Source organism: Styela clava, chromosome 6 (assembly GCF_964204865.1).
Source record: "Styela clava chromosome 6, kaStyClav1.hap1.2, whole genome shotgun sequence".
Classification (NCBI taxonomy): Eukaryota; Metazoa; Chordata; class Ascidiacea; order Stolidobranchia; family Styelidae; genus Styela; species Styela clava.
This window is the reverse complement of record NC_135255.1, coordinates 8362986-8388087: the sequence shown is the minus strand read 5'-3', so window position 1 is coordinate 8388087 and position 25102 is coordinate 8362986. Positions and strand designations below refer to the sequence as shown.

Genomic DNA, 25102 nt, shown 5'->3' with positions numbered 1-25102 from the left:
ATATTGCGAGTAGTGCAGAAGCTACTGCAAAACCGAGAAAAATCTTCAACACTTGCGGATAATGATTCCAATTATTCGGTTCAAATGCGTGGACTCAATGGATTAGCGACGAAACCATTGCTATCCTTGTCTAAACTATCTTTCAGATACCAATTATTTTGATTAACAAGGAAACTACACGAATCTTATTGTCCAAAATTGCAGGATTTCGATTGAAAGATTCAACAAGAAACTTAAGGCACCATGTCTGATCTTTTTTTCTGCAGAGATCTATCACATATCAAACACCCTATAATAAAATAATCATCCCAGCACACCAGTCTCGTGTTTTATTCATAGGTTTGTATAAGGCAGACAAAAAAAGCGACTCTGGCATTCAGCGAAGTCGTACTATTGGTTCATCCAGCAGTCTTTGCACAAAAAACTACTTCGCACATACAGACTATTTATTGCATCTTGTATTGAATCTTGACTACATTCATCTTGATTTTAAATATCCATTACAGAGTCGGTCTAAAAAAAAATTCAAAATTAAGATAACTTTAAATAGATCTGTGTCGAAACTTGAAAGAAAGAACAATGAAAAAAATAGATGGACACAAAGGCCATTACCAGTAGACTACCTTCAAATAAACAGGTGTCTTCTACAGACCACCCCACTGAAATATAAGCTCACAAAAATCCGAGGTCAGTTGTGACATCATGTTTCAAAATCATTTAAATTTGGAAGAAAATATCCTCAAAAGAAAATTTCCAAAAACAAAAATGATAGTTTTTATGGAGACACTATCATAATCTACTGAAACAAAATCTGTTGAAAAAGTTGTCACACACTCTCTGTAACATTATTTTGTCAAACTGTGTTTTATCAACATTTACCAATTTGAAATCCAGGTTAAGATATATAATGGTAAATATTTAAATGTTCACCAAATTGTATCCTCATTTCTATATCAAAGACCAAGTCTCAAAAATGTCTTTTATTCATTAATAGGTATACTAGCTCAAGATATTATATGAACTATGTATGTACCTATCTCAGCTGCATCATTTGTTCTCATAGTAATTAATTAAAGCTTTATAGCAAAAAAGCAATGCTAAAATATATGAATACTAAAGTCAAACAATTAGTATGACCACAGAATTATTTCAGACATGAATTAAACAGTAAAACTTGAGGTGAAATATTGAGCCCTGTAGGACTCAAGAAAATTTAAAAACAAAAGTAGTGATTTCTTCAATTGAAAATCGTTTGGTCTGTTAGTTGCAGAGGAAAGCAATTTTTCCCAACTCCGACAACAAGTTAGCAATATGTTTCGCTTTTTGTTCGCCAAAAATCTAACCTGCGTAACATCCTCAGTAAATCCATTTTCTTGAATTTTATCCTTGTTTCCAGCTTCTGCTTCTTCATATTCCCGTAATACTTGATCTAAGTTATATCTCCGCCGTTGACTTACAAAAAATGTTTTTACTTGTGCGGCAGTCTTTGATTCTAGTACTTCAGATATTGCTTGAAAATCTTTGCCGTAACGCCGAACGCCTGTGAAAAATAAAGATTTGATTCATTACTATTGACTAAAAATATAATTGCTTGAAGAGATTTGTAAATGAAATATACACACAGAGGCAGTTTATTGATATTAAATGTACAGTTGCATCTTGCAACTAATGTTTCTGTTGTCTACTCTAATGTCATGTTGAAATAAATCCATGGAGTGTTCACATTCGGAAAAACTAACAATAAATCAAACCTATATTTGAACAGAATTTGAGTCAATACGACCGCGATTACAATTCCACCACCATGTTTAAATAGTCTATGCATCTGAATCGCATATATCGTCAGCTATTTTCATATGCCTCTCGCAAAAGGACGAGGTGCTTTGGTTCAACATAAAATTAAGCTTCAGTATGGACATTCCTCTCTACAGGGATAAATATGAGAATCAAAAACAGAGATACCAAGTGTCACAAGCATTCATATTAGGAACTACTTTTCGAAGTGGAAATATTTTTAAAATTATTTTTTAAGATTTATATTTAGACAGTAGTCATGCAAAACCTCCATGTAAATGTTTATTACCTTGCACAGCTAAAAGTAACTCCTGATTAGACCAAACAGGTGAGAGCTCTGAGTCTTCTTTTATAGGTGTTGTGATAAAATCTTCAAACTGTGATATTCCTTTTAATTCTTGGCAGAGAAGACTCCAATGCTGTTTGTCAACTTGAATCTATTTAAAAAGAATTTGGAATCATGGTATCATCTCTCAAGCCAAATTTCAAATCAACTACATAAAACTAAACATTAATAAGAAGTAAACAAGAATTATTGATGAATCTTATTTATACTCATAAGAATTTGAATAACTTTCATTTTGACACATGTAATATCGTGTATGATTTAGCATCATATGTGGAACAAGGAAGCAATGATTAAACATATTGATGCAAAGATTGAATAAGAGTGTCCCATAAGTTATAAAAAGTGTTTCCATGAACTAAAAGGAAACAACAAAATTTTGAGTGAATTATCAGAACTAGAAGAGAATTTGATAAAAGCAACATAGCCTCTCCTGGTGATCCCCAAAATATTTCAAGACCTCAAAATTCATTATTTTATCAAAACAATTTATCAATATGATCCATGTGTGTTCTCTTTGTGTTCAAGAATTTGATAAGCCTTAGAAATTCTTAGATACGCAAACACAGATTAAATTCATTGTTTATTATGTGAGTGTGTTAAAAATAGCATTCTTTAATATCGTTTTATAGCAGGTGGGAGCCCTGAAAATGATTTTCAACAACTTCTAAGTCTACTTAAGATTGTGCAATAGTAGTTTCAAAATATTGATTTTGACAATACAGGTTGCTCAAAATCAATAAGATATTGATTGTTCAGCAAATTGTTAATAGTTGCGATAACTATACGTGCCGTATTCAATAATTTCTCTAAGACACATTACACGTCCAATAGACTTTAATAAATCGGAAAATTTCCCTATGTCGAAAGTGGCTTATGGTACAACCTTTTTCATAGTGATGGTGTAAATTGTAATGCATTAACGATTAAATAAAAACAAAATCTGGTTTCGAAATATTTCAAATCAAGCCTACAGGCTACAACTTCAAGATAACAAGTTTTGATCTGAACTCGCATAAATGTTTAGTGAGGTTCCCTATAAACATTCAGATCTTTGTATGCCACACAGATCAATATCACTATGATGGCTCACAGGAGTTCCTAGTTTAGTTTTATGTTTCAGGCTTACTTGACTTTTGAGCATTGTTATGCTGTTTTCAAGTTTTTTCAGATATTTTTCAGGTCCACCAGGAAAGCTCGAGATTTCTGATAATCCTTTTTCTTCTAAATTAATTCCTAAATAAAAAAAATGAACATCATTTCACAGAAAAAGTAGGAACATGAAACAGAGCACTCACAGACTGTTTTTATTTAAATTACCATCACAAAATATTAAACAATTGAAATTTTCACATATCATTTCAACAGGAAATGCAAGCGATGAGCCATACATTGTGAGTAATAATACAGACAGTTCACTTGATATCAACAAATAGATACTTGTGTACTCTAAAATTTACCAAAATATTACAATGAATTTCAATATTATTAATAAAGCACGGTGAAATTGTGAATGAATGTAGAAAAGTTACGACAAACTTTGTTTTGCTTGGTTGACTGTTTTCAAAGATCTTCAAAACTGGGAGAACGAAAAACAACAAAAACGTTACTCATTTATCAAAAGCGGATCAAAAAACTGGGGATTGATTTTTTGTTATTCCAGCTCCATATACCTCTCGCTCTTAATAACAAGTCATTGTACTAACAGCCAAGCTAGATGGTTAGCTGAAGCCACTATACTTTGGGAAGACCGTTTTTTCCCCACCCAATTTAATACATTCTGAACAAGATGGTGGGCATAGGATTTGAACCTGAGATTTTTAACCTGCGATGGCAATATAGTTAAGCCTAAAGCTTCCCAATCCATAAGAGTAGTTTTGATAACAGGTAATACCTTTAGGTAATTTGTGTTTTATTTCAATATCTCCTTTTCCATCCTCAGATTTCCCTTGTAGCATCTGTGATGTAAAATTGATATTACATTGGAATAACGTTTTTGTTATGAAAATCAAGCTTTCTCATGATTTGGACTCCAAATTTCTGTCAACCTGCAGGTGGTTGGTGATCAGAGTCAAAGCATCAAAGATCAGAGCCAGAGTATGTCGCAGTCGCATAAATGATTATATCTTCTGAGACGACTGAGACGACAAGATATCAGATTGCATTAAATTTTTAAAAAAGTGAACTTTTTTAGTTTGCTAGATAGATCCTGATACACATACAACTTTTCGTACAATACCTTTATATCATGCTGTGATTTGCTTTGCATATATGTTAAATGGTTGCTCTCTCCATCTGAATCATCGCTGGATTTAAAAAAGTAAAAGATAAACTATTCAAAAAGTTTTTTACCTTATATACAATCAAATATACAATCAAACTATGAACACTGGGCTGGAATTGAAGCTATAAATCAGTCACAGGGAACAAACTTTTTTCACTGTATATACTTATGACAAAAAAGAAAACGAGGGGATTTTACAAATGCAAAAATGACAATTTTTGGTTTTGGTAAGATGCAAGACATTTCAATAGAATTAAATATGTAATTTACTATGTAAAGAGATGTAATACACAATTCTTCTCTTGATGGTAGACGTAAAACAAATTATTGTGGGGATTTTAAAGAAACGTAATATCAAGGAATACGAGAAAGCTGATAATAGGATGCAAGACATGGTAATTGGTAATCCATCCTGTCATTAATATTCAGAATAATGAACCACAGCTCAGAATAAACTATTACGATGTCCATGCAATCAAAGACTAAATTTTGAATAAAAACATTTTTTGACAATGTACCTATTGCGATTTGAGAGGTCTCATTTTAGTAAATATTATATCTCCTGTTATAAATAATATATAACAAAGCACATGAAACTACAAAGTGAATTTCTAATTCAGGTTAATGAAAACGAACCTCCCATTTGATTGTTTGCTTAATTTTCTAGCTTGTCTATCCATGAGAGATGTTTTCGTTCTTGTTTTCTTCCAAAGGTAATAAAACTTAACCAGTTGGCAGATTTCTTTATCTGGAAGCTGAGAGGTTAAAATAAACTTTTTATCAAGGTTTCCATATAAAAACGAATGAGCTACGCGTTTCGAGTTCTAAAAAATTCAAGTTGTCAGTAATTGTGGCATAGTAATAAGGAATAAAGTTGCACTTTAGAAGGTTTAATGGTTTTAACACATGCTGTTTTGATGTCTTGTGGTGAAGCAAATAATTTTGTACTTTTTCTTTAGATTAAAGATTTTTTTAGCGAATAGGAAAACCGGACATGGAAAACCGGCCATATGACACTCACAGTGTTAATTTATTATTTTACTGTCCTAAGCTTATGATATTTAATAAAAGATAAATATACCAGATATTCAACTTTACTGAAAACATAGACTTCTTTCCGGCACATTTGCAGAAACTATGATATTTGTTACAAAACATATACATTTAAAAAACAATTATTTTATAAATCGAACACAGTAAAAAAACATAGCAGAGAAGAAAATCGACTCATAAGAAGCAAAATAATCAACTAAAAATGACAATACCAACTGTTGTATTCTTCTAAATGACTTGCCATGAAAAGTATATGCTTGTTCAAATAATACTTTATCTTCATCTGACCAATCATCTACAATAAAAATTAGAGATTTTCGTCAAATGGGTCGGCTTATTTATGAACTGCAAACAGTGGAGAAAAGACTCCATTTATTAATGTAGAATTAATGTAGACGAGTCTAGTACTTGTGACAAACACCAATCTGCCTATTCTCTGCTTATAAGAATTAGTAATGTAATGCATTCAGCATGTCTTTACATTCATATGAGTGAACCAACTCTTGAAACATAATTACTAATCAGATAATATTAAAAACTAACTTAATATTAAATAAAAAAAATAACAATGTTTTTTTAATACTTGGAATGTACAAATTTAAGAATGATTCACAATTTACTTTGAAATTGGATAAAACGACAATTCAAAATATTAGTTTCAATTTGGGTCATATTCAACAAAATAATTAGAACAAATTTTTTTTTAAATAAATTGGATAACGTGGAGTAATTTGGTATTTTCTCAAAATTCAAATGCTCAAAATGCAAAATAAAATATTTTCTTCTGCGTACTAAAGTTCAAGGGTCACTGGTCAAACATTTCAAACAAAATTTTCTTGAATCCTCAATTTAATAAATAAAATATAAAAGCTAAAAAAGAGACAATGGCAAGTATGTTTCCCACAATATACCTGGCATTGGTGTGAAATTGGACATATCCTTGAGTGATTTTTCTATATCATGTTTATGCCAAAACAATAATCCAAGTGCTTGTTCTGCATTATATCCATGTTTTTCTTTAGCAATCTTGCAGTAGGCTTCAACTGCAATGAATAAAAGTATAAACAAATAATATCATTTAATACAGGTTGAATAATAGGAAATGAGCCCATTTCCTCAAAACCTTTCGCTTTCACTGCAATGTTTTGATAGTAGATAACTATTATATTTATATATCAGTGAAGTACTTTCATTATTTATGCAAAATTTATCCTCTAATGTCCTCAGAACCCATACTGTGAAAATGTAATCAAGTGATAAATAACTAGGCTACAACTGAGCCCTATGAAGTTCCAATAAAAGATAATGATAATGGAAAATAGTTCAACAATAAAAGTAATCATTGGATAAAAACCTTCCTAGTCCTACAAATTTTGCCAATGATGGATTATAGATTCACAACACAACTCAGACTAAGGTCAATACATCCACCCAATTGCCAATTTTATACCTTCACGGACAAAGGACAAAAGTGCCATTGTTAAAAAGTATCTTGCATACCTTTTTCATCAGGTACATCATGAAAGGGTGACCAAATTTTTATGCCGTCATGAGTGCCAACTTCCACCTTTTCTTCAGCTTCTGTCAAAATTATAATATGTGGATTGTGTGTCGATCTAAGATATTGTTCATTAGCAATGAATTTTCTATAGTCCAAACAGTAAATGAACTAAACTGATAATAGTTGGTTAATTAAGATTTAGTAATATACAATTATCTGCTAAATATAACAGACAAAAGCATATTTAAACCAGAATATTCTAAATTTAAGAAATGCTAGGAATAAAATTTACACAAATCAATACCGGTACAGCTTTAGTGTGACGGATTTTAAAATTGCATTAAAGTCAGAAATGACAATACTTGGATTAATTTTGTACTTTTATCGACATCTGAAATAAAATTATTTTATATATATCTGACAAGTGTCAGGGCTATAGCCCAAATTTAAAGATTTTTCTCAAGATAAATATATCAAAACGAAACTTATAAACTACACAGTGAATATGAGTAATTTTGAGTTCACACAACTTATTCGGATAAATATACCATATATACTCACACATAGATTGCATGCTAGTTTGTAATTGTCAAAGTGGCCAAATGTGGTTTGTGGCTGGTCTGTACCAGTAGTCAGCACATGTACTGTAATCTGGTAATCACACTGCTTTTTCCACAGAAAGCATCAAATATTCAACCCATTTTAAAACTCTACTTATAAATATCATGTTGTTGGCCATGTATAATGGCAACATACAAAAAAAGGGTGACTATATTGTGTGACTATAATTGTTAATGTGCTTAGGTAAAAAGCGATATATTGACAATTGGACAATTATTAAACAATTGGATTTGATAAACATTCCAGGACTAATGTACTGGTGTTTACAGTCATTTTGTAAAGTCGATTTTGGTATATTCGTGATTCAAAAAGTACAAAGAATGGACATTCGGGAAAACTGCCAAAATTTTGAAGAATAACAGTGATAAATACCTTCCCATTTCGGGACTCTTGCTTGGTACATTTCACCAACCCGCATTCGAACTTCTGAAAAAGTATAAAAATAATTGAATCAAGCTCGGAACAAATAAGAATTGGAGGAGGCACAATGGCCTATTGTAGAGGTTCCCAAAAGGGGCGCCGCAGCGACTTGCTAAATATGCCGCAAAATTAATAAAATTGTGTTAAACATAACTCCTAGGCCCTATATGATTGAATATTTTACATATTGTATTTATTATTTAAAATGCTGTGTATTTGAAATCAATAAATCCATTTTACCTTTCCATTTCGTCTACCTTCTATTACGTAGTGTCTGACTCTATCGTAACATACCAATAGAGATAGACACAAAATGCTGCGATTTCGCGAGCCACATTTATTTACCTGCTGAACCGAGTTTGCCGAACATGTGTGATTATATTAGTATTTCAGAAATAATAATAAAGTCCACATTATTAATGATCACAAAATTGAGTTCGAATTAAAGGGTGCGAATACTACCACACAAAGGTTAAAATAAATCGATTAAATAATGTCATTCTAAAGATTTTTTTTTAAATATAGTAGAACTTTACATTTCAGTGGATACTTGTATAGAGCTTTGTTTATAGAGAAAGGTGTGTAATAACTTTACTTACACTATTTCACAACCATGCAACAAAAGTAAGTCATATCTGATAACCATACCTGGTTCCTCATCACTACTTTCCTCATAGACTTGTCCATTCATTGTTTCATATATTACAGGACTCGTACGAGTATCAGTAGCTGTTGAAACAATTGTTGCCATTTTTTACAACTCCGATTGAACAAAGATAAAATATCCAGTTCTCTTTCAATGTCAATTAGTTTAGCTGCAGTCTCGCTTACAGATGTTACCAACAACAAAATGTAAAAACCTATGATATAAATATACATTGTTAAAAAGAATAATTGTAAACAGTGCACACTATTGAACTTCCTAAAACCATAATAAAGCAGTTCTCTTGATTATACAAATAACGAAACAAAAAATAATTTAAAAATTTGACCCACATTTTTAAAGTGAAATATTGCAAACTCAAATATAGTAAAATTCTGGAATTCTACTTTAAAAAGCAATACATATTATGATGAAACTTGACATCTCTTTGGTAATCATGTAGCGAGTTTTTCTGGTATGTTCGAATAGAGCTTTAAAATATGTGCCAGAAAATAAGAAGTCAGAGATTTCCATGCAAGCCATGACCTAATCCAACCAGACAGAAAATTCTGTTCTGCTTTCAAGATGGAAAAATTGACTACCACAGCAGCTCTTGCAAAAAACTCCAAACAAAATCTCTACTTATGAGATGAGTTTTTTTTTTCAGTCAAATATTTAGACTTTCAGAAGTCTGTAACTCGGCTAGGATGCGATAGTCCACTCAAAAAATTTGAAAATACAATAGTGATTAACTCCAATTTTTATGAAAGAAATCATAACTCCAAAGCCATACATGAAATAGCAGTATATAAATATTCAGCCTGCAGAGCTCGGGTTTATTAATAGCCAATCTTCAAATGTTACACGCGTATGTTTTCCAACTCCTAGGTAAAATTGGATTGGAAATTTGCATTAGAGCTTAAAATATCATTTCTTACACAGCAATGAAAAAGATTTTAGATTGTATCTAATAGAAAAACAACACTAGGCTATATGATATAACTATTGTTTTAAACATGCAATGGCCGCCATTTATGATATTTATTATTTTTGATATTTACTATTTATGATAATTATCAATGGATTGTCTAATAATGATTGAATAAATTAAAGATTACAATTGCAATTAAAAAAAATGAGAAATCACTAGAAAATTAACACAACACAATGGCCATAAATTTTCTCAAAAACTTATTTCAGATCATTTATTTCAATTCACAGCAGAGTTATTACAAATTTAATTGGAATCAACTATGAAGAAAATTAATGGTTATAGATTCTATTTCCTACCAGGTAAATCAGGATTGAACTGGATAAAAATGGTATCTAACAATAATATTTTGAAATGAAAATGATACTAAAAAGCAGTAGTTTGTGATTTTGTATTTATTGCTTCTGAAGTAGACAAAAGTGGAAAAGACTCTTTCCTTTTGTCATCACTTGAAAAATGACGACTTTTCACTGACTTTTTATCATTAGAAATCTCTCGATCATCTGATTCAGATGAAGTGTCTAATTTCAAACCTTCGAGCAGAGCTGTCCCAGACGTATCATGGTTTCCATCACCTGATGTATAACTAGCATCTATGGTGATCGAAGTCGGTAGCTTGACTTCATATTTATCAACATCACTAAAACTTTTACTTCCAGAAAACCCTCTTTGTTTATGATTCAGTGACGAACTTTCATCCATACTAGGATGCTTTTGAATTCCTATAGAAGTCCGGCTTTGTTTTTTAGTCAATGTTGGGCTCAATTTCTTTTGTGATGGAGACAGTTTTGGTTTTTCACCTTCCATTTCATCAGTGGATGTTGATATTTTCTTGTTTTTTCTCGTTTTCGGTTCTTCTCCACTAGATGGTGCTGGGCTTTTACTTTTTTCTGTTAAAATTCCCCCAGCTGCTGATTTTTTTAATTTGGATTTCAATAACTTTGTCGGCGACGTACTGGAATATTTATCAGCTTTTCCGGAATCATCCAAATCGGAACTCTGCTGTCCAACTTTAGGGGGATGCAATTGAACTTCCGCATTTACGAGACTCCTAGATAAATCCCCAGATATTTCTTCATTATGATGTCTCCATCGATGATCTTTAATCGATTTGGCAGTTGCGGCCCATCTCCCTCCTTTCCTGCTGCTCTCACGAGCAAGAATAGGAGTAAGATTGACGGAAAGTAGCCCATAAGGTGCAGTTTCACCTCGACTAGATTCACCAAATGTCTGTTCATCATGCTCTAATTTTGCTGTATTAAGAATTGCATTACATAAAAATATAACTTGTGGTACCAATTCTTTTTTAGCTCTTCTTTGCATAGCTTCAGTTGCGAGAAAAGCTTCTGTTTGACAGTTGTACATTGCAAAATACACACATCGAAGTATTTTTAACATAAATTCGACACTCATCGGATATCGGCGTGATTTCTGCATAGTTTCATCATAACTTTCGATGTATTTGTTCTGCCAAGTGTAACCTGACGATGCTAGAAGTTTACAAATCTCACACAAACTTTTATGAGAAGACTTTTTCAGTGTTGCAATGTGCGAAGAATAAATTGACATAATTTGCGTTAAGATTTGAAACCTGTTTGCTGGAACAATTACAGTGTGATTCGGCAAAACTGGTTTTTGATAAAATTTCCGACTCGGATTTTGCATACTCCACATTTGTTCAGAAAATATCCCAGTCATAGCATCGTGATAAATTGATGAATATCCTGGCTGCGGAATTTCTAATCCCGGAGACTCGATATCTTTTTCCTGCGATAAATTCTCTAATGTGTAAATCGACAACAAAAGTGCATCCGTTGAAGTTGAATCGCTAAACGCAGAGCTAACAATTATATGTGACCGAATTATGGAAGGAAATAAATTGATTGTAAAGGTTTTTAATTCGTCAAATCCGCTGCGATAAAATTCAAACAACTGATGACAAACTGGTTGAATTAAATTGTTCATGGACTTAGTCGTGTGAGGTGGATGGACTTTGAATAAATGCAATAAAGCATCTAAAACGTCATCTTTTTCAGAAATTTCTTTTGCATAATTTGGAATTGAAGATTCTGCTAGTCCTTTATACTCCGTAAGCCATTCACGAATAACAGATCCAGCATCTTTTTTCTCTGTATTAGCCATTGTAATTTAAAGAATAGGTCAGTAGGTATTTATCTTTTCAACATTCTGTAATAGAAAAAAATGATAAAATCACACAACCCAAAAATCAAGCAAGCCCAGAGAAGGCATAGAAGAGAGTCAGATTAAAAACAAATGGTGGCCCGTAAGAAGGTGAACCCAATATGGCTAAGTAGGGTGGTGTAGCCAGTCTGCGGACGATTTCATTCAAATCGCTATAAAACAAAAACCAATATTTCTAACTCGTTAATTTTTCCACCGTAGATGCATTGGCATTTATTCTGCACGTTAAACCTCGAATTAACTTTCTACGACCAGGGGTTAAAGCTATACAACCGCCAAAGTACGACACTCTGAAGACGTATTTGCGACCGAACGACCAGTGTGCGACCACGCATTTCAAGCCTTGAACATCGTTTCTGCTGCGTCGAGACTATGGCATACGCAGCCATGCGTGAAAAAAATAGGCTTCTAATTGCATTTCTGACTGCCATATATTTTAAGAACACAGTTATTTTGAACAAAACTCGTCAAATTATAAAACCAAACACCGCATCACAGCAATCAAAGAGACAAAAACACGGTGGTCGCAAATTGGTGGACAAAGATATTATCGACGTATTCGAAATGCGCACCTCTTTATTCCCCCTCCTTTAAATGTAGAAGCGCGAAACTTTAAAGATGGTTAAAAGAAACACAACTCTAACCAACTGCCAAGTTTCATCTCTTGATCTCTTATATTTGTATAAATTTTCAAGCTTTTTTAAAGGAACAATGGGTAGTTGGCGACATGGAAAATTGGTCCGTTTTTTTTCTTCGGTCGGGTTTTCGGCCGTATCTTTTTTGTTTGTGGCCACATTTTAGTGTAATTTCGTAGAACTACGAGGGAAAAGTGGACGATAACGCGTGAGAAATATCGTCGCTGTTCGTTAATTTTTTCCTCATTAATTTAATCGATGAAGTTGAGGGTCGCAAATAGGTCGTGGCCGCAAAGTGGGTAAGCCACCCATGTTTAAAAGAATTCCAGTTGAACCAACTTTATGACTGTATATTCAGATTGAACCCTTCCCGAATAAATGCATTCACGATGTTTCATCATACGATACCGGTACCGTTCATTTCATCATTCTTTCACTAATCCAATATTTTAACTCATATCTCTGCATCTCACCCGCTGATACCGGTAACCCATTCAGCCATCTGGCCATTAGAGATAAGACATTAGCCGCGTATTACAGATGTACGGTAATTAACAATTTCTTTAATTTTCATCGTTTCTAGTAAGTTACCGTACTCATCTAGTCTATTTGTAGTTATGTCTTCTGAACCAATATATCTCTAAATTGCAGGTCTATTTTCTTCTATATTTTGGCTAAAAGATCCCTTTTCAACTCAAACTTGTTGGCGTAAAATCTCGCCATCAGACGTTACATGTACCGGCGCCATCTCACAAAGTGACAAATTCTTCTTTGGAGATCACTCTATGTCTCCCTCGCGTGCTCCATCAATTTTACCATATTAGCCGAAATATGCTCATTGCCGAAACGAACCAGAACCCGCGTTATGTACTATCAATCAATTTTATTTTCTTCCCTGTGCCATAAAACAAACGCGTAAACAAACTGCAGAGGACCTTGAGGACGGGTAATGCAAGTCCTAAAGGCAAACTTGAAGTACTCTACCGTTCACCAAAAACACTCATCCCGCTGGGCATTAGAAATTATGGGCTCGTCATCACACCCTTGATTACGGCACCCCTAGTGGATTCGAATGTCGCGGGAGAGGATCTTAGTCATGGGGTTGTTCACATAACCATGGTCGATAATTAGCACACTAACAAGTCCATTCATCTCAAGCAACTCGTAAACGCAACATGGGCTGCTAGCCAGACTAGAGGCCTTGGTTTGCCATGAGATCAAGTCATCCACTCAGCGGCTTTCATCTTACATGAAATAATTTTGAAACTCTTAATTAATCAAAAACCAACCCACATCAGTGAAGAATTTCTGCTGCCAGATCGGAAAATCTTTTTGACGCAAGGATGGCAACAACATAGACTCTAATATCTAAAAATGCATTGTATCTGTCCAAATCTTATAACAGCTTTCAATTTCAGAAGTCTGTATGCTGATATAGAACTCGACGAGTTCGAAAACACAACACTCTTACTTCGTTCACAAACATAAAGAACCACAACAACAAAAATCCTGCGAGAATGTTATTTATCAAGTCTGTTTCAAACTCCTGTGGAAACAGAAAACAAATTTATGGAAGAGAAAAATCAATGTTACTCTGACCCAAATTCAAAAATGGTATAATTTCGATAACCACTAGTAAGTAAGAAACTAATGGATAATGTCCACAAGTTACACCCCTTGCAGTATTGACATATCAATGAATCCGTGATTAAAACCAACTAAAGAGGCAGTATTGAACATCTCGTTTTGGAATTCTCGATATCCTAGTATACTCCCAATGCTTGGTTACAAGATTCAGAATCAACTAAGATCGAGATTTTAAGATAAAGCCGATTTTAAGATTCAGGTTGAGTCAGGATCATCACCAGAAACCAGTTCCTTTTTTATTTTTCCTTCATCATCACTTGACTCAGATTTTTGGCTTGTAGGTTCTGGTTTTATTTGTAATGATTGACTTGTCCCTTCTTCAGAATCTTCTTCACTTTCATTGTCTTCTGATACACTGTCACCATCACTTTCATTGTCACTCTCATCCTCCTGTTTCATCTTCCATTGTTTAGCCATCGCAAGTAGTTTAAGATTAGGTTGAGCTGCTTCATCTTCTGGGAATATGTAATCATAATATTCCTCCCATCCTGCATCAACCTGAGAATTAAACGAGTACGATTTAATACGAAAATTCAATGAAATACAACTGGATCAGCAAAACTGTTGTAATAAATCGGGGCAAGTGCTACCAAATATTTTCTAATCAATTTATCACAACTACAGTAAAATAACAAATCAATCTCAGTTATATACAAGAATAATTCAATTTAAAGGCATGCATATCATTTATTACTGTCATGTCAAAAGGTCGTTAGATTTTCAAATTTAAATTCTAGCTTAAACAGACTTTTCACTGAAAAAAATATATAACACAGGAGAAACAGAGGTAATTGAGATGAATAGGCAAAAGAATAATTCAGAACAGTGGTTTTAAAAATATCAGTGATTTAATTATCTGTATATCGCTATTATTAATTCGATGAGTTGTGTGATAATATATTGTTACCCCTGATTCAGTTGTGACTTTTCGTCTTTTCTTGATCCTCTTTGGCATTTGTTTGTCAACTTGACGTATCGTCTCAGCATCACCATTTTCAAGCTGAAAATATCAATCCGTTATCAGATAAAATGGGAAAGAGAGGTTGAGACTATTAGTAAAGTAAATTTATAACCAAATTTTGGTAAAGAAACTATGTACCAGTTCCAAAAAAGCTTATCGATAACCCATTCCTAAATCCCATCTGTTCTCAAATAGTTGTTGGCACATTGCGCAAATATTTGGAATATGTATGGAATTTGAAATATGACTATGCTGATGAGTAATCGAAATGGGGACACACAGGTTCCTATTTTAATCAAATTTTTCTCACTTCAAATTTCTTCCAAGCTTCCAACAATAACATTCTTTCTTCTTTTTCATGTGTGTCTTTGAGTGTGTTGTGTGCTTCTTTATACACTTGTCTGAAAAAAATATGTCAAAATGATATGAAAATAAATAGAAGCCTGCAGGCAGTAGACAGGCAACTAAAACAGTAGTATTTACAATACTCGAAATCCCTTTTGTGGAGATAATTAACAATGAAGAAAAACAACATACGATTATGCCAAATTCAATTTGAAATAATACTAACCTTGCTCGTTCAAAACCATCCTTTGTCTCATTCGAAGATTCAAAAGTAGCAAAACTCATCCAAACTTTCACATGTTGAGTTCTGTCTAGTAACCTTCTGTATAATTTCCTTGCATTTTCATTTTCCTCTTGTTCCATTTCAAAATCAATATAAGCTTTCCATAAAACCTAAACGAGAGAAAAATTTGAGACTGTCTAAAACCAGAGTGCACATTGTGCCTATCTTTAGAGTAAGATCAATTGAATGTTGAACTAAAAATAGAGTGTCACAACACAGAGATTTATAGCCCTATAAAATGGTCATTGAAGTCTAACAAATTGAGCACTGGATAAAATTAAAGTTTGAATTTTACAACATTGCTGTTTCAGGAACTAGTATTTTAAGATGATACAAAAGCAATAAAGGAATATAAGATGTCGAAAAACTGTTACCAATAAGCTTACAAAATTTATTAGTGAGTGGAATAAAGTGACGACATAACTTTTTAAAATCAGCAAATTTGGGTCTCGTGTGACTTAGTAGAAATTTGTAAAATACAGGAGCTTATTCCACCCTCAACTACTCAAATTTGGGTGCAATAGTCTTGTATTTAAAGATAAAGCTATTTTTTGTTCCAACATTAAATTATTCTCACATACTAACCTCAGGCATATCAAGTCTAGGTTGATTTACAGCAATCTCGTATATAGCTCTCGCACGATCCGCATCCCCAAGTAATGTTTCAAGTTCCGCAAACCGGCACCATGTTGTGCAATTATCAGGGCCATGTTCCAAAAATTTTTCATATAAAACTCGACAACGATCAAATTCTCGAAGTTGAAGTTCTAGTTCAATGTAACCGCGGAACAGGCGATCTTTCGGGCATTTACCAATTGAAACTCCCTAGATAAATAGAATGTGTTACATGTGGACAAAAAACACAAATAAATTTAAAATACCGGTAGTTTATATTGGCTTAGCCCTCGTAATAAATATTTGTGGTGGCTCGTGCAGAGCCACATTCAGAGTAAAATGCCTACTTAAAATAGAAATAAATGTATAAAATTTCGTCTAATTCCATAGAAGAATTTTTGACAGCATTTTTCAGATTTATATGGCAAATCTTAATCAATATTGAGATATATAGCAATACTTTTGTGTTTTTGAACTTGCTACAGCTTGGGGTTGTTAAAGAGTGCAATACATTTTTAACAACTTTACATTCTAGTTGTAACATATTTTAGACTGAGAAATTTTCGCTCTTAGCTGGTGTATTTACATTTGAAGTACATTATTTATTTGCAGTAACAAGACTATGTAAACAAACCCAACATACCAATATTTTTCTTGCTTGTTTCAAGTCCCTTTGTCTTATTTCAAAATGAGCAAACATCAACCATACTTTTGCAAATGTGAATTTCTTATGTGGTATCACTTCTAAACAAGCTTTGTAAACTTCTCGCGTTCTTTCGGAATCCTGAATTTAGGGATATTTGGGTTAAAGAAATGAATTTCAACGTGAAATATGAAAAAGGTCTGTCTTCTGATTTTGTCCTTGGATAAAAGCTTTAATAATATAATATCACCAGCTGCATGTGTATTGTAAACATGTTGCGATTGCACAGCTGACTTTCAAGAGTAATTGATCGCATTTAGCTAGCTACCATAAATGGTAGCATTGTTTGAATGCACCCATATATGAACAGCACTGAACCTGTTGTCCTATGCCCGGATGATCCTCAGTGGTCTGGGGTGCAGGCTTCAAACCTGTAGCCGATTAGCGTCGGAGTGGTTCGATTCCACCTTCTGGGCGGATGAGTAAATATTTGAAGAGCATAAGAGACAGACATCTGGTTTGGCGAGGGATTTTCACATGCATATTCACAGGAGAAACATATGCTACCAAGGGAGAGAATATTTCCAAATGGGCTCTCACATTATTACTTTTAATCATAGTGCTGAACAGATCTGTAGTTTAATTTTTAAACTGCATAGTCGAGAGTCGAGGTGAAAACTTTGAAATTTCTGGAATCAGAAGCCTGAATTTCATAAGTTCAGTTAAATTTTCGTCAGAAACTCAAGAAGCTATTAAGTTTACCAAGCGTTCTTGACAGTCTATTAAAAGAAGGTTGCATATGCCAATGTTTTTGTTATCATAGTAGAGAGTTTCATGGTTACAAAAAGACAATGAAAGTAATATTCTGAGCATAAAACTAGATTTGTTATATAAGCCCCTTGTCTTCTAAGAACATACATATACAGGGTGTCCCAAAATAAATGAAACCCATTACACTTCTATAAAGAAAACTTCCATAATTTAAATGTCCTCCTGGTAAGCAATTACAGAATTTTCAAAATGCAGACTAAAGCCACCTAGAATTTGGGACGATTATGTGCCTTCCTAATAAAATTGGAATGAATCAGGAAATACGAGTGGATTTCATTTATTTTGGGACACCCTGTATATATTGCGTTCCTAGTGAGAGGAAAGACGCAACATCAGATTAGCAGTAGGACTTTCACAGATTATCTTGCCCCAACTGTAATTGCAATTATGCAAATAACAAGAGAATTAGTTTTGTGAAAATTAAAACTACGGAAACAAAGAGATATCTTCATAGCACTATATTTTCATTTCTCGGACCTTGGTTATAAGTTCTTCATATAGTGCATAATTTATCCATAAATAAATATATCTTCTCCAATGTCTTTTCTCAGCCACAGGTGGAATATTAGAAATAGCTCGTTCATAAACTTCACGAGTCTTCTCTGGGTCACCCTCTTCCTCGGAGAGACGAAGATAATCAAACCAGGCATCGTAATTATGTGGATTTTCCTGTCAATCAAATTTAGTATTCATTCGTTGAAAAACAGAAAATAATGTGATAAAAAAGTTTATTCCAATAAATTTGCAAATTTTAAAATATGTGGGTCATAATTAACTATGAGAGGCCAGGGGAAGATGCAAAGTCAATGCAAAAACAATGTAAAACAGTTTCTAAAATTATCAAATTTGTATTTCAACCAGTTATTTAATATAATGAGAACTGGGTCACATTGACCATTTAATTTTAAATTTTCAACAGCAAAATCTCAACTAAATAGGCATATCATAAAAAGGAGCGACCAAGATAATTTAATATAATAGATAATCAAGATCCCTTCAATAAAATATTCTTCCTTATATCAGGTGAATAGTCGTTTATGTCGAGTAAATACTTAAGAATGTCACATGAAAATCATATATATATCTTCCAGCAAACCTTTACTTCTTCTTCATACTGAAATTTTCTTTTACTGACAATAACATTTTCGATGCCTGATCTATTTCCAAATTTCTTTTCAAATATTGTATATGCTTTGAATAATTCTCCTGCGTCCTTTTTATCAATATGATCGAGTGCATATTTGTAGATTACTCTCGCCCTCTCAAACTAAAAAGCAAGAAATAGTCATGATAAAAAAGCCACACAATGTGGATAGAATTCTCTGCGTTAGCTAATTATGAGTTAAAAAAAAATTAAAAATTACTTTAAAAGCATTGGTCGTGTAATTCAGAAAAACTTTACATGACAGTATCTTTGTCCCCTTTATAATATTACCTTCAAAACCACCCTTAGTTAGACCTCACCCATATTTACAGAGTAATAAATAATCAATATAAATGCTGATCATTATTTGACGTGAAGCATACATTTTGCTAAATTGTTTTTCTTGGGGGTTGATTGTATTATTGAACGCGATATTTCACTCCACATTTTGCTCCTCTAATTTGTGGGAACATTTTATATGAACTTTGACCTTAGTGTCCATTTAAGTATTGGTCTCTTGCCATCATTAAAACCTGGTATTGAGACCAACTTGATATTACAGAATTATTAAACATCCAACCTCTTTTTGTCGTTCTTCGAATTTCGCAAACGAAATAAAAAGATTTTCTTCCATATAATCTTCCCCGAAAAATTCGACGGCTCTTTCGAATATCTTGAAAAAATATTCCAATACAAACTCAATGAATATATCACAAAGTGGTAAATTAATGAATTTTGTCTTTGTATAACAAAAATTTGCATGTTGGTATATTCTTAAAGACAGCAAACTTAGGTCATTCATATTAACTGCTGTCAGTGATGCAGTTAGGAAAATTCCCTAAAATTATGCTCTGGTACAGTGCAGATCAGAATTTTATTATTTCAAATTATTTACATAAAATAGTAAATATGAGATTTTCGATTTATCCCAAAAATAAGAGTTAACGAGTTCATACCATTCTAACATTATATATAAGTAATAAACATATGATTATGAATGTATGAAATTCCAAAGCACTTTTTCCCTAATCTATTGCCCATTTAGGCCAATCTCCTATTCAAATTTTACCTTTCTTGAATTTGTAATATATCCAAATTTTTCTTCAAACTTTCCATATTTTATCCAGTTCTTGACTTGAGGATGAATATATACAAGTGAACATAGCAGTCAAGGTCATTTCCAGGCATAGAAAAATTGGAAAATTCAAATTCGGTATTTATCACCTGTAAGTGACATCAACAATGCCAGGTACAAAGCTTCAACAACTTGACCATCCTGTCAACAGTCATCCACTAAATATGGTGAAATCATTTCACCGTGAAGTTAATTTAAATTCTTAAATATATATCTGTCTAAATTGTGATTTATTATTACTTAGCGTTTTTAAATATCAAGATTGGTATGTTTGAATAAATGTTCATCAAACTGTTTGTATTGTGAGAAAAATGCAATGTTATTAAAGCAATGTATCAGTTTCTCAGTACACAGTGATTTTCTACGCTGTGACATTCATTAAGCAATTGTGTGCTTTGGTTGGGAAAATGACTTGCAAAAGGATATATCTTTCATGGATTGTTCTTGCTCTGTCAACTTCCTTATATCGTAATTCAAAGTTGATGTAGGATTGCCAAGCCTGAGGTTATACAAAAAATAACAATTAAATAATAGGAAGCTAAATTTTATCAAATTTGCGCAAAATTTCTTAAAGCCTAATTCAGTAATTTTCAATTTAATATTAAAATCATGAAACATTTCCTGAATTTTCCAGACTTTTGTACATGAAGCATCACATTTCTATTTTTTTTTTATAAAAATTTAAACACATTTCCCCCTCAACGAGGCTTTGTATGAGGAGCCACTGTGAGGTAAGAAACTATTATATTTTGAGAAGACCAAAATCCATCTCTATTTTGGCATTGTCTACTCAATTTAATACATCCCATGTTAGGTGGTAGACATGGAACCAAAAATTTTTGAGCTATGTTACGATGCCAAAATAGTTAACAATTGATTTTAAACATGAAATAAATTTTATAAAATTTGGATAAAAACTTATCTTGATGCACATTTCTCTTATTCTCAATCTTGAAAGTCTTTCACCATTTTAATTCGCTACCATTTTTTTCATTATTAAAAAATAATTCAACCAATTTAAACCTGTTCATGTGGTTCCCATTCCATCCATCTCTCAAAAACCTGTCGACAAGCTGGAATATTGCCAAGCATTTCTTCCATGTATGTATATTTGTACCTGAAAAATATTATCACATGATCTAATAAAAAATTAATATTCAATTAAGAGAGACGGCTTACAAACTGAATTATATTTGCAAAGTAGAGTGATCTCAACATCACATTTCATCGCCACGACAGTTAATTGCAGAAGGCAACAATGGTATTTTTGGTCATCTGGGTGTATATCAATCATTTAATTGATTTGTGTATTTGGTTATATTAAGATTTTTGTTCTGACAGTTAGACCTAAATTAGTTTGAACTTGTTTTGCTCCATTTGTTAATTCCATTTAGAATTAGAAGAAGTAGATAGCCTACTTAAGTTGATAATCTGTAAAAAAACTGCAGTTCAAACTCCAACCCACAAAGACAATTTTTTCTTTCCACTGACACAGAAGCCTCGTGTTTTTCAATAAATGCTTGCTTAAAACCATACTTGAGCATAGGTGTTAATAAACACGCCAAACACGCCAGAATATCAGATACGAAATTCACCAAAGACTGCAACATTCTTTTTTCTCCCTGATCAAAAAACTTAGATTGCCACGCACACATACCATAATTGATTTGCTCTTGGTAGAATAGTGACTGCTCTATCCCAAACGTTTCTTGCATGATTTATTTGTTTGTTTTTCATTTCCATTTCTGCATATTTGTACCATAGTGTAAGATTTCGATATTCAACATCCAGAGCTCGTTCGTACACTGATCTTGCTCTGAAAAATAAGAGTGATTTAAAGAAAATATTATATTGTATATTGAAGCTGTCCTGAAAAGAACAGAAAATAAAGTAATCAATAATATAGGAGTGATCATTTATTCAATTCGGCAACTTGCGAAGTGCACATACCTGAGAAAACAAATATCATGGGAGGTAACTAGAACAAGTTATAAACTTATGAATCTTGAAAAAACTGCTTCGAATAGTTTGATCATACATCTTACAGTATTTGTTATGAGTTTTCACTCGAGCGCCAATCAAAATTATATTGATGATTGAGGAACACAGATATCGAGATATAGGATATTTTCATTGCTTTAAAATCCATACTTTTTACATAAATGGGGGCTTCTGCAACAAGAAAAAATCCTCCAAAGCAGGGGTTCCCAACCTTTTTTTCAGGACGACCCCAAAGACAACTTTCAAGTGTCCAGTGCGACCCCAGGTCAATATATATATATTTTTCATGAAACTTTAGAGCTTCTTTCACTGGACTTTTGAGTTTGGTCATGTGGTGGTATTAAGGAAAATAAGCTGAAACCCAACAGTGATGTCACAATAAACACCTACATTTTCAATAACAAAAGCATAGAGTGATGCCTATGTGCCTGTTTTACATTGAGCCATGATACAAACTGCTAAATTTAACATGGTTTGTCAAATCTTAGATGAGTTGTACCTAGTTGCGACCCTACCTATTTATCACTCCGACCCAATTTGGGGTCGCGACCCCTGGTTTGGGAACCCCTGCTCTAAAGGAAGACAAATACCTCTGGATTTCTTTCATGTTATCCTCGAATGCAGCGTACTTCATCCATGTGGATATGTGGGCTCTGTTCTTTCGTAAATTATCTTCAAAAGCCTGAAATTATACAAAAATTAATTTAAATATCCCAAGACACTTCTGTATAAACAGACAATTTGAAGAGATTATACTTTTCTTCTTCTGAGTTTATATTCATCAAGTTCATCTGGATCTGAGATCTTCTGTCTTGGAGGCTAAAATGTAAATCATATTTAAATAAGAAAGAAAGGTTCGTTATATAGACAGTGATAGACACAAATGTCAGAGGGCATGCGATTGCGTTCCCATATAATATATAGTGTTCCGATGGAATAAAAGAAATCAGCAGCGTTTAATTCAGGCAGGGTTGAACAATTATTTTTGCCATGGAGCCATATTGCAATTTCAAATTTTATTACACATTCAAATAATACAAATGTTACTTTTAATTAGAAGAGTGTTTTCCCTGTAGCGCTTCAACAATTCCTTTAATATCAGGTTCAATGGCACACTGGGTAGCGCAGAGTCGACTATCCTAACGATATCCTGCTGTGTTAGCACACAGCTCAAAGTGCTGCAACTTGCCCAGGCCTGATTTAAGGTGAACTATCGGACCATCGGACTGAAGTACCGTAATTGCCTCTAACGACTTCTTCCATATTTTAAGTATTGAAAATTTGAAATCCATTGCCAAAAGCAATATTTTAACAAAACCAATTTGTCAAACAATCCATATGTATATTTCAAGTCCAATAATGAAAATCAGATAACAAAATTTCACAAATTTGGGTTTTAAACTTACAGGAGCAACATTCTCTAATTCCCTTTCTTTTGCTTCTCGAAGAAGTTGTTCAGCAGTGATTTGCACAGGAGCTGGAGCTTTGTTCTTCACCTGAGATCGAATAATGGGTATACATAAAATAGCCATGAATTTATAGGTTATGAAAACTGCACATATTAAAAAAATGTGACTTTTATAGACAACTCGGATTCATAAATTCTCTTCAGCTCAGCCATAAAACATAATACAAATTAATCATTGGATAATTTTATGGTCGAAAACGAAAAATACACACAAATTTTAAAAATAAACACTTGTTAACTAATATTTTTATGACATGTTTTAAACCCTGCATAACAAGGCTCTGAACAACCAGTCAATAATATAAGCAACTTCAAACCAAGCTATGCCGTTTCCTTTGATTAAAAAATATGTTACCTTGGCCACTTTGGGCATTTTCTGTTTTCCACCCATTGTTGGTTCATGCATTTTGACTTTAGATTGATGATTGAACTTAGATTTCAACAAAATAATACTATTGGATGCTCGTAATATAATTAGATATACGGTAAACCAAAAGAGAGAATCCGAACGTTAATTTTAATTGATTGCACTGAAAAAAAGGTCGGTTGGGCGATAAAAGGAAAACACAATCGGAAAACATTTAAACCTCGGAAAATTTCATTATTTTTCTAACTTCAGACAGAAAAATGATTTAGTTACAATAAATATATATAACAGTGAGTCAGTTATTCAATATCAAATAAAGATAAATAATAAAGGCAGTATTTTGTACCATATAAAATAAGTTTATATGATCATGAAATTTTATTGTTTTAAAATGAAAATGATATTTTAACACTTTCCTTTCGACTAAAATTCTTCAAGAAGTATATCAATTTCATATGCAAGGTGTCTTGCCTAGTTATTCGATTTTTGAAGAGGCTGAAAATTTTTTTAAATGGCAAGAAATACTATACTACTATATTGTAGCACTATATCATTTCAAACTTCATGTTTGAAATAGACACCATCCTGCCATCTGTATTGCCCGACATAATTTTATCAGATGACCTAAGAACTTATTATCATCTTGCATTCGGATGCTGAATAATGACCAGAGAATCAGAATCAATATCTTGAATAATATGATCCATAATAAGTCCGTAAAATTTATCATTTTCTGTGAATGTCATGTGATTAAAATTCACTGGTTGATATTTCCAACCTAAGAAAAAATTACATCTTGAACAAGCAGAAATTCTCCATGAATATCCAGGAAACCAAGTCGCTTCTGTATGTGCGTCTTCATTTGATGTTACAGAGGCTTCAGAAAAAGTTACAACTTCAAATTGAGCACCTTGTGGATTTTCAAATTTTTGTGTAGTTATATGTGGCTTTCCTAAAATTGTTTTGTTCCACCTTTGAAGTGCAAGTTTACTTGGAATGGAAACAAGATCTTCAGCTTGAGCCACAGTTTCACCACATCGTTTGCATATGAACTTGCCAGTTTGGGTACGATGACTTAAGCCAAGTGAAGTCACATACATAATTACAACAAAATAAAAGTTCCACATATTCACAATACAGTGTATCTAGTGTTTCCACTACGACTTAATGCC

The 25102-nt window shown here is 32.9% G+C and overlaps 4 protein-coding genes and 1 non-coding gene across 6 annotated transcripts; 1 reads left to right on the top strand and 4 right to left on the bottom strand.

The window, feature by feature from the left end:
* Positions 1-314: 314 nt before the first annotated feature.
* On the bottom strand, positions 315-8881 carry LOC120331297 (REST corepressor 3-like). 2 transcript variants are annotated; one of them, XM_039398368.2, is made up of 12 exons: positions 8668-8881; positions 7972-8025; positions 6978-7058; positions 6389-6520; positions 5690-5772; positions 5061-5179; positions 4380-4446; positions 4035-4098; positions 3270-3376; positions 2084-2231; positions 1344-1540; positions 315-513 (listed from the first exon to the last, which is right to left on the bottom strand). In XM_039398368.2, exons 1-12 carry the CDS (start codon positions 8768-8770, stop codon positions 490-492), a joined length of 1179 nt encoding a protein of 392 aa, XP_039254302.2. In that variant the 5' UTR covers positions 8771-8881; the 3' UTR covers positions 315-489. The 2 variants fall into 2 exon arrangements, with proteins under 2 accessions (XP_039254302.2, XP_077970074.1); XM_078113948.1 differs by having other exon boundaries at positions 6978-7055.
* A 6-nt stretch (positions 8882-8887) lies between these two features.
* LOC120331716 (hyccin-like) lies at positions 8888-11845 on the bottom strand. The gene has a single exon (XM_039398852.2). It carries the CDS (start codon positions 11793-11795, stop codon positions 10020-10022), a length of 1776 nt encoding a protein of 591 aa, XP_039254786.2. The 5' UTR covers positions 11796-11845; the 3' UTR covers positions 8888-10019.
* A 2152-nt stretch (positions 11846-13997) lies between these two features.
* Positions 13998-24098, bottom strand: LOC120331699 (crooked neck-like protein 1). Its single transcript, XM_039398828.2, has 17 exons — positions 23919-24098; positions 23502-23591; positions 22852-22914; positions 22686-22777; positions 21752-21910; positions 21118-21211; positions 20521-20593; positions 20029-20114; positions 19540-19632; positions 18912-19082; positions 18293-18484; positions 16985-17125; positions 16312-16551; positions 15670-15836; positions 15409-15499; positions 15045-15137; positions 13998-14635 (listed from the first exon to the last, which is right to left on the bottom strand). The coding sequence occupies exons 1-17, from the start codon at positions 23967-23969 to the stop codon at positions 14333-14335; spliced, it is 2199 nt and encodes a 732-aa protein (XP_039254762.2). The 5' UTR covers positions 23970-24098; the 3' UTR covers positions 13998-14332.
* On the top strand, positions 17375-17461 carry Trnastop-uca (transfer RNA opal suppressor (anticodon UCA)). Its single transcript has one exon. It is a non-coding gene; the product is annotated as a tRNA-Sec (tRNA).
* Positions 24016-25057, bottom strand: LOC120331296 (protein cereblon-like). Its single transcript, XM_039398367.2, has one exon. The coding sequence runs from the start codon at positions 25055-25057 to the stop codon at positions 24569-24571; it is 489 nt and encodes a 162-aa protein (XP_039254301.2). The 3' UTR covers positions 24016-24568.
* Between the last annotated feature and the right edge of the window lie 45 nt (positions 25058-25102).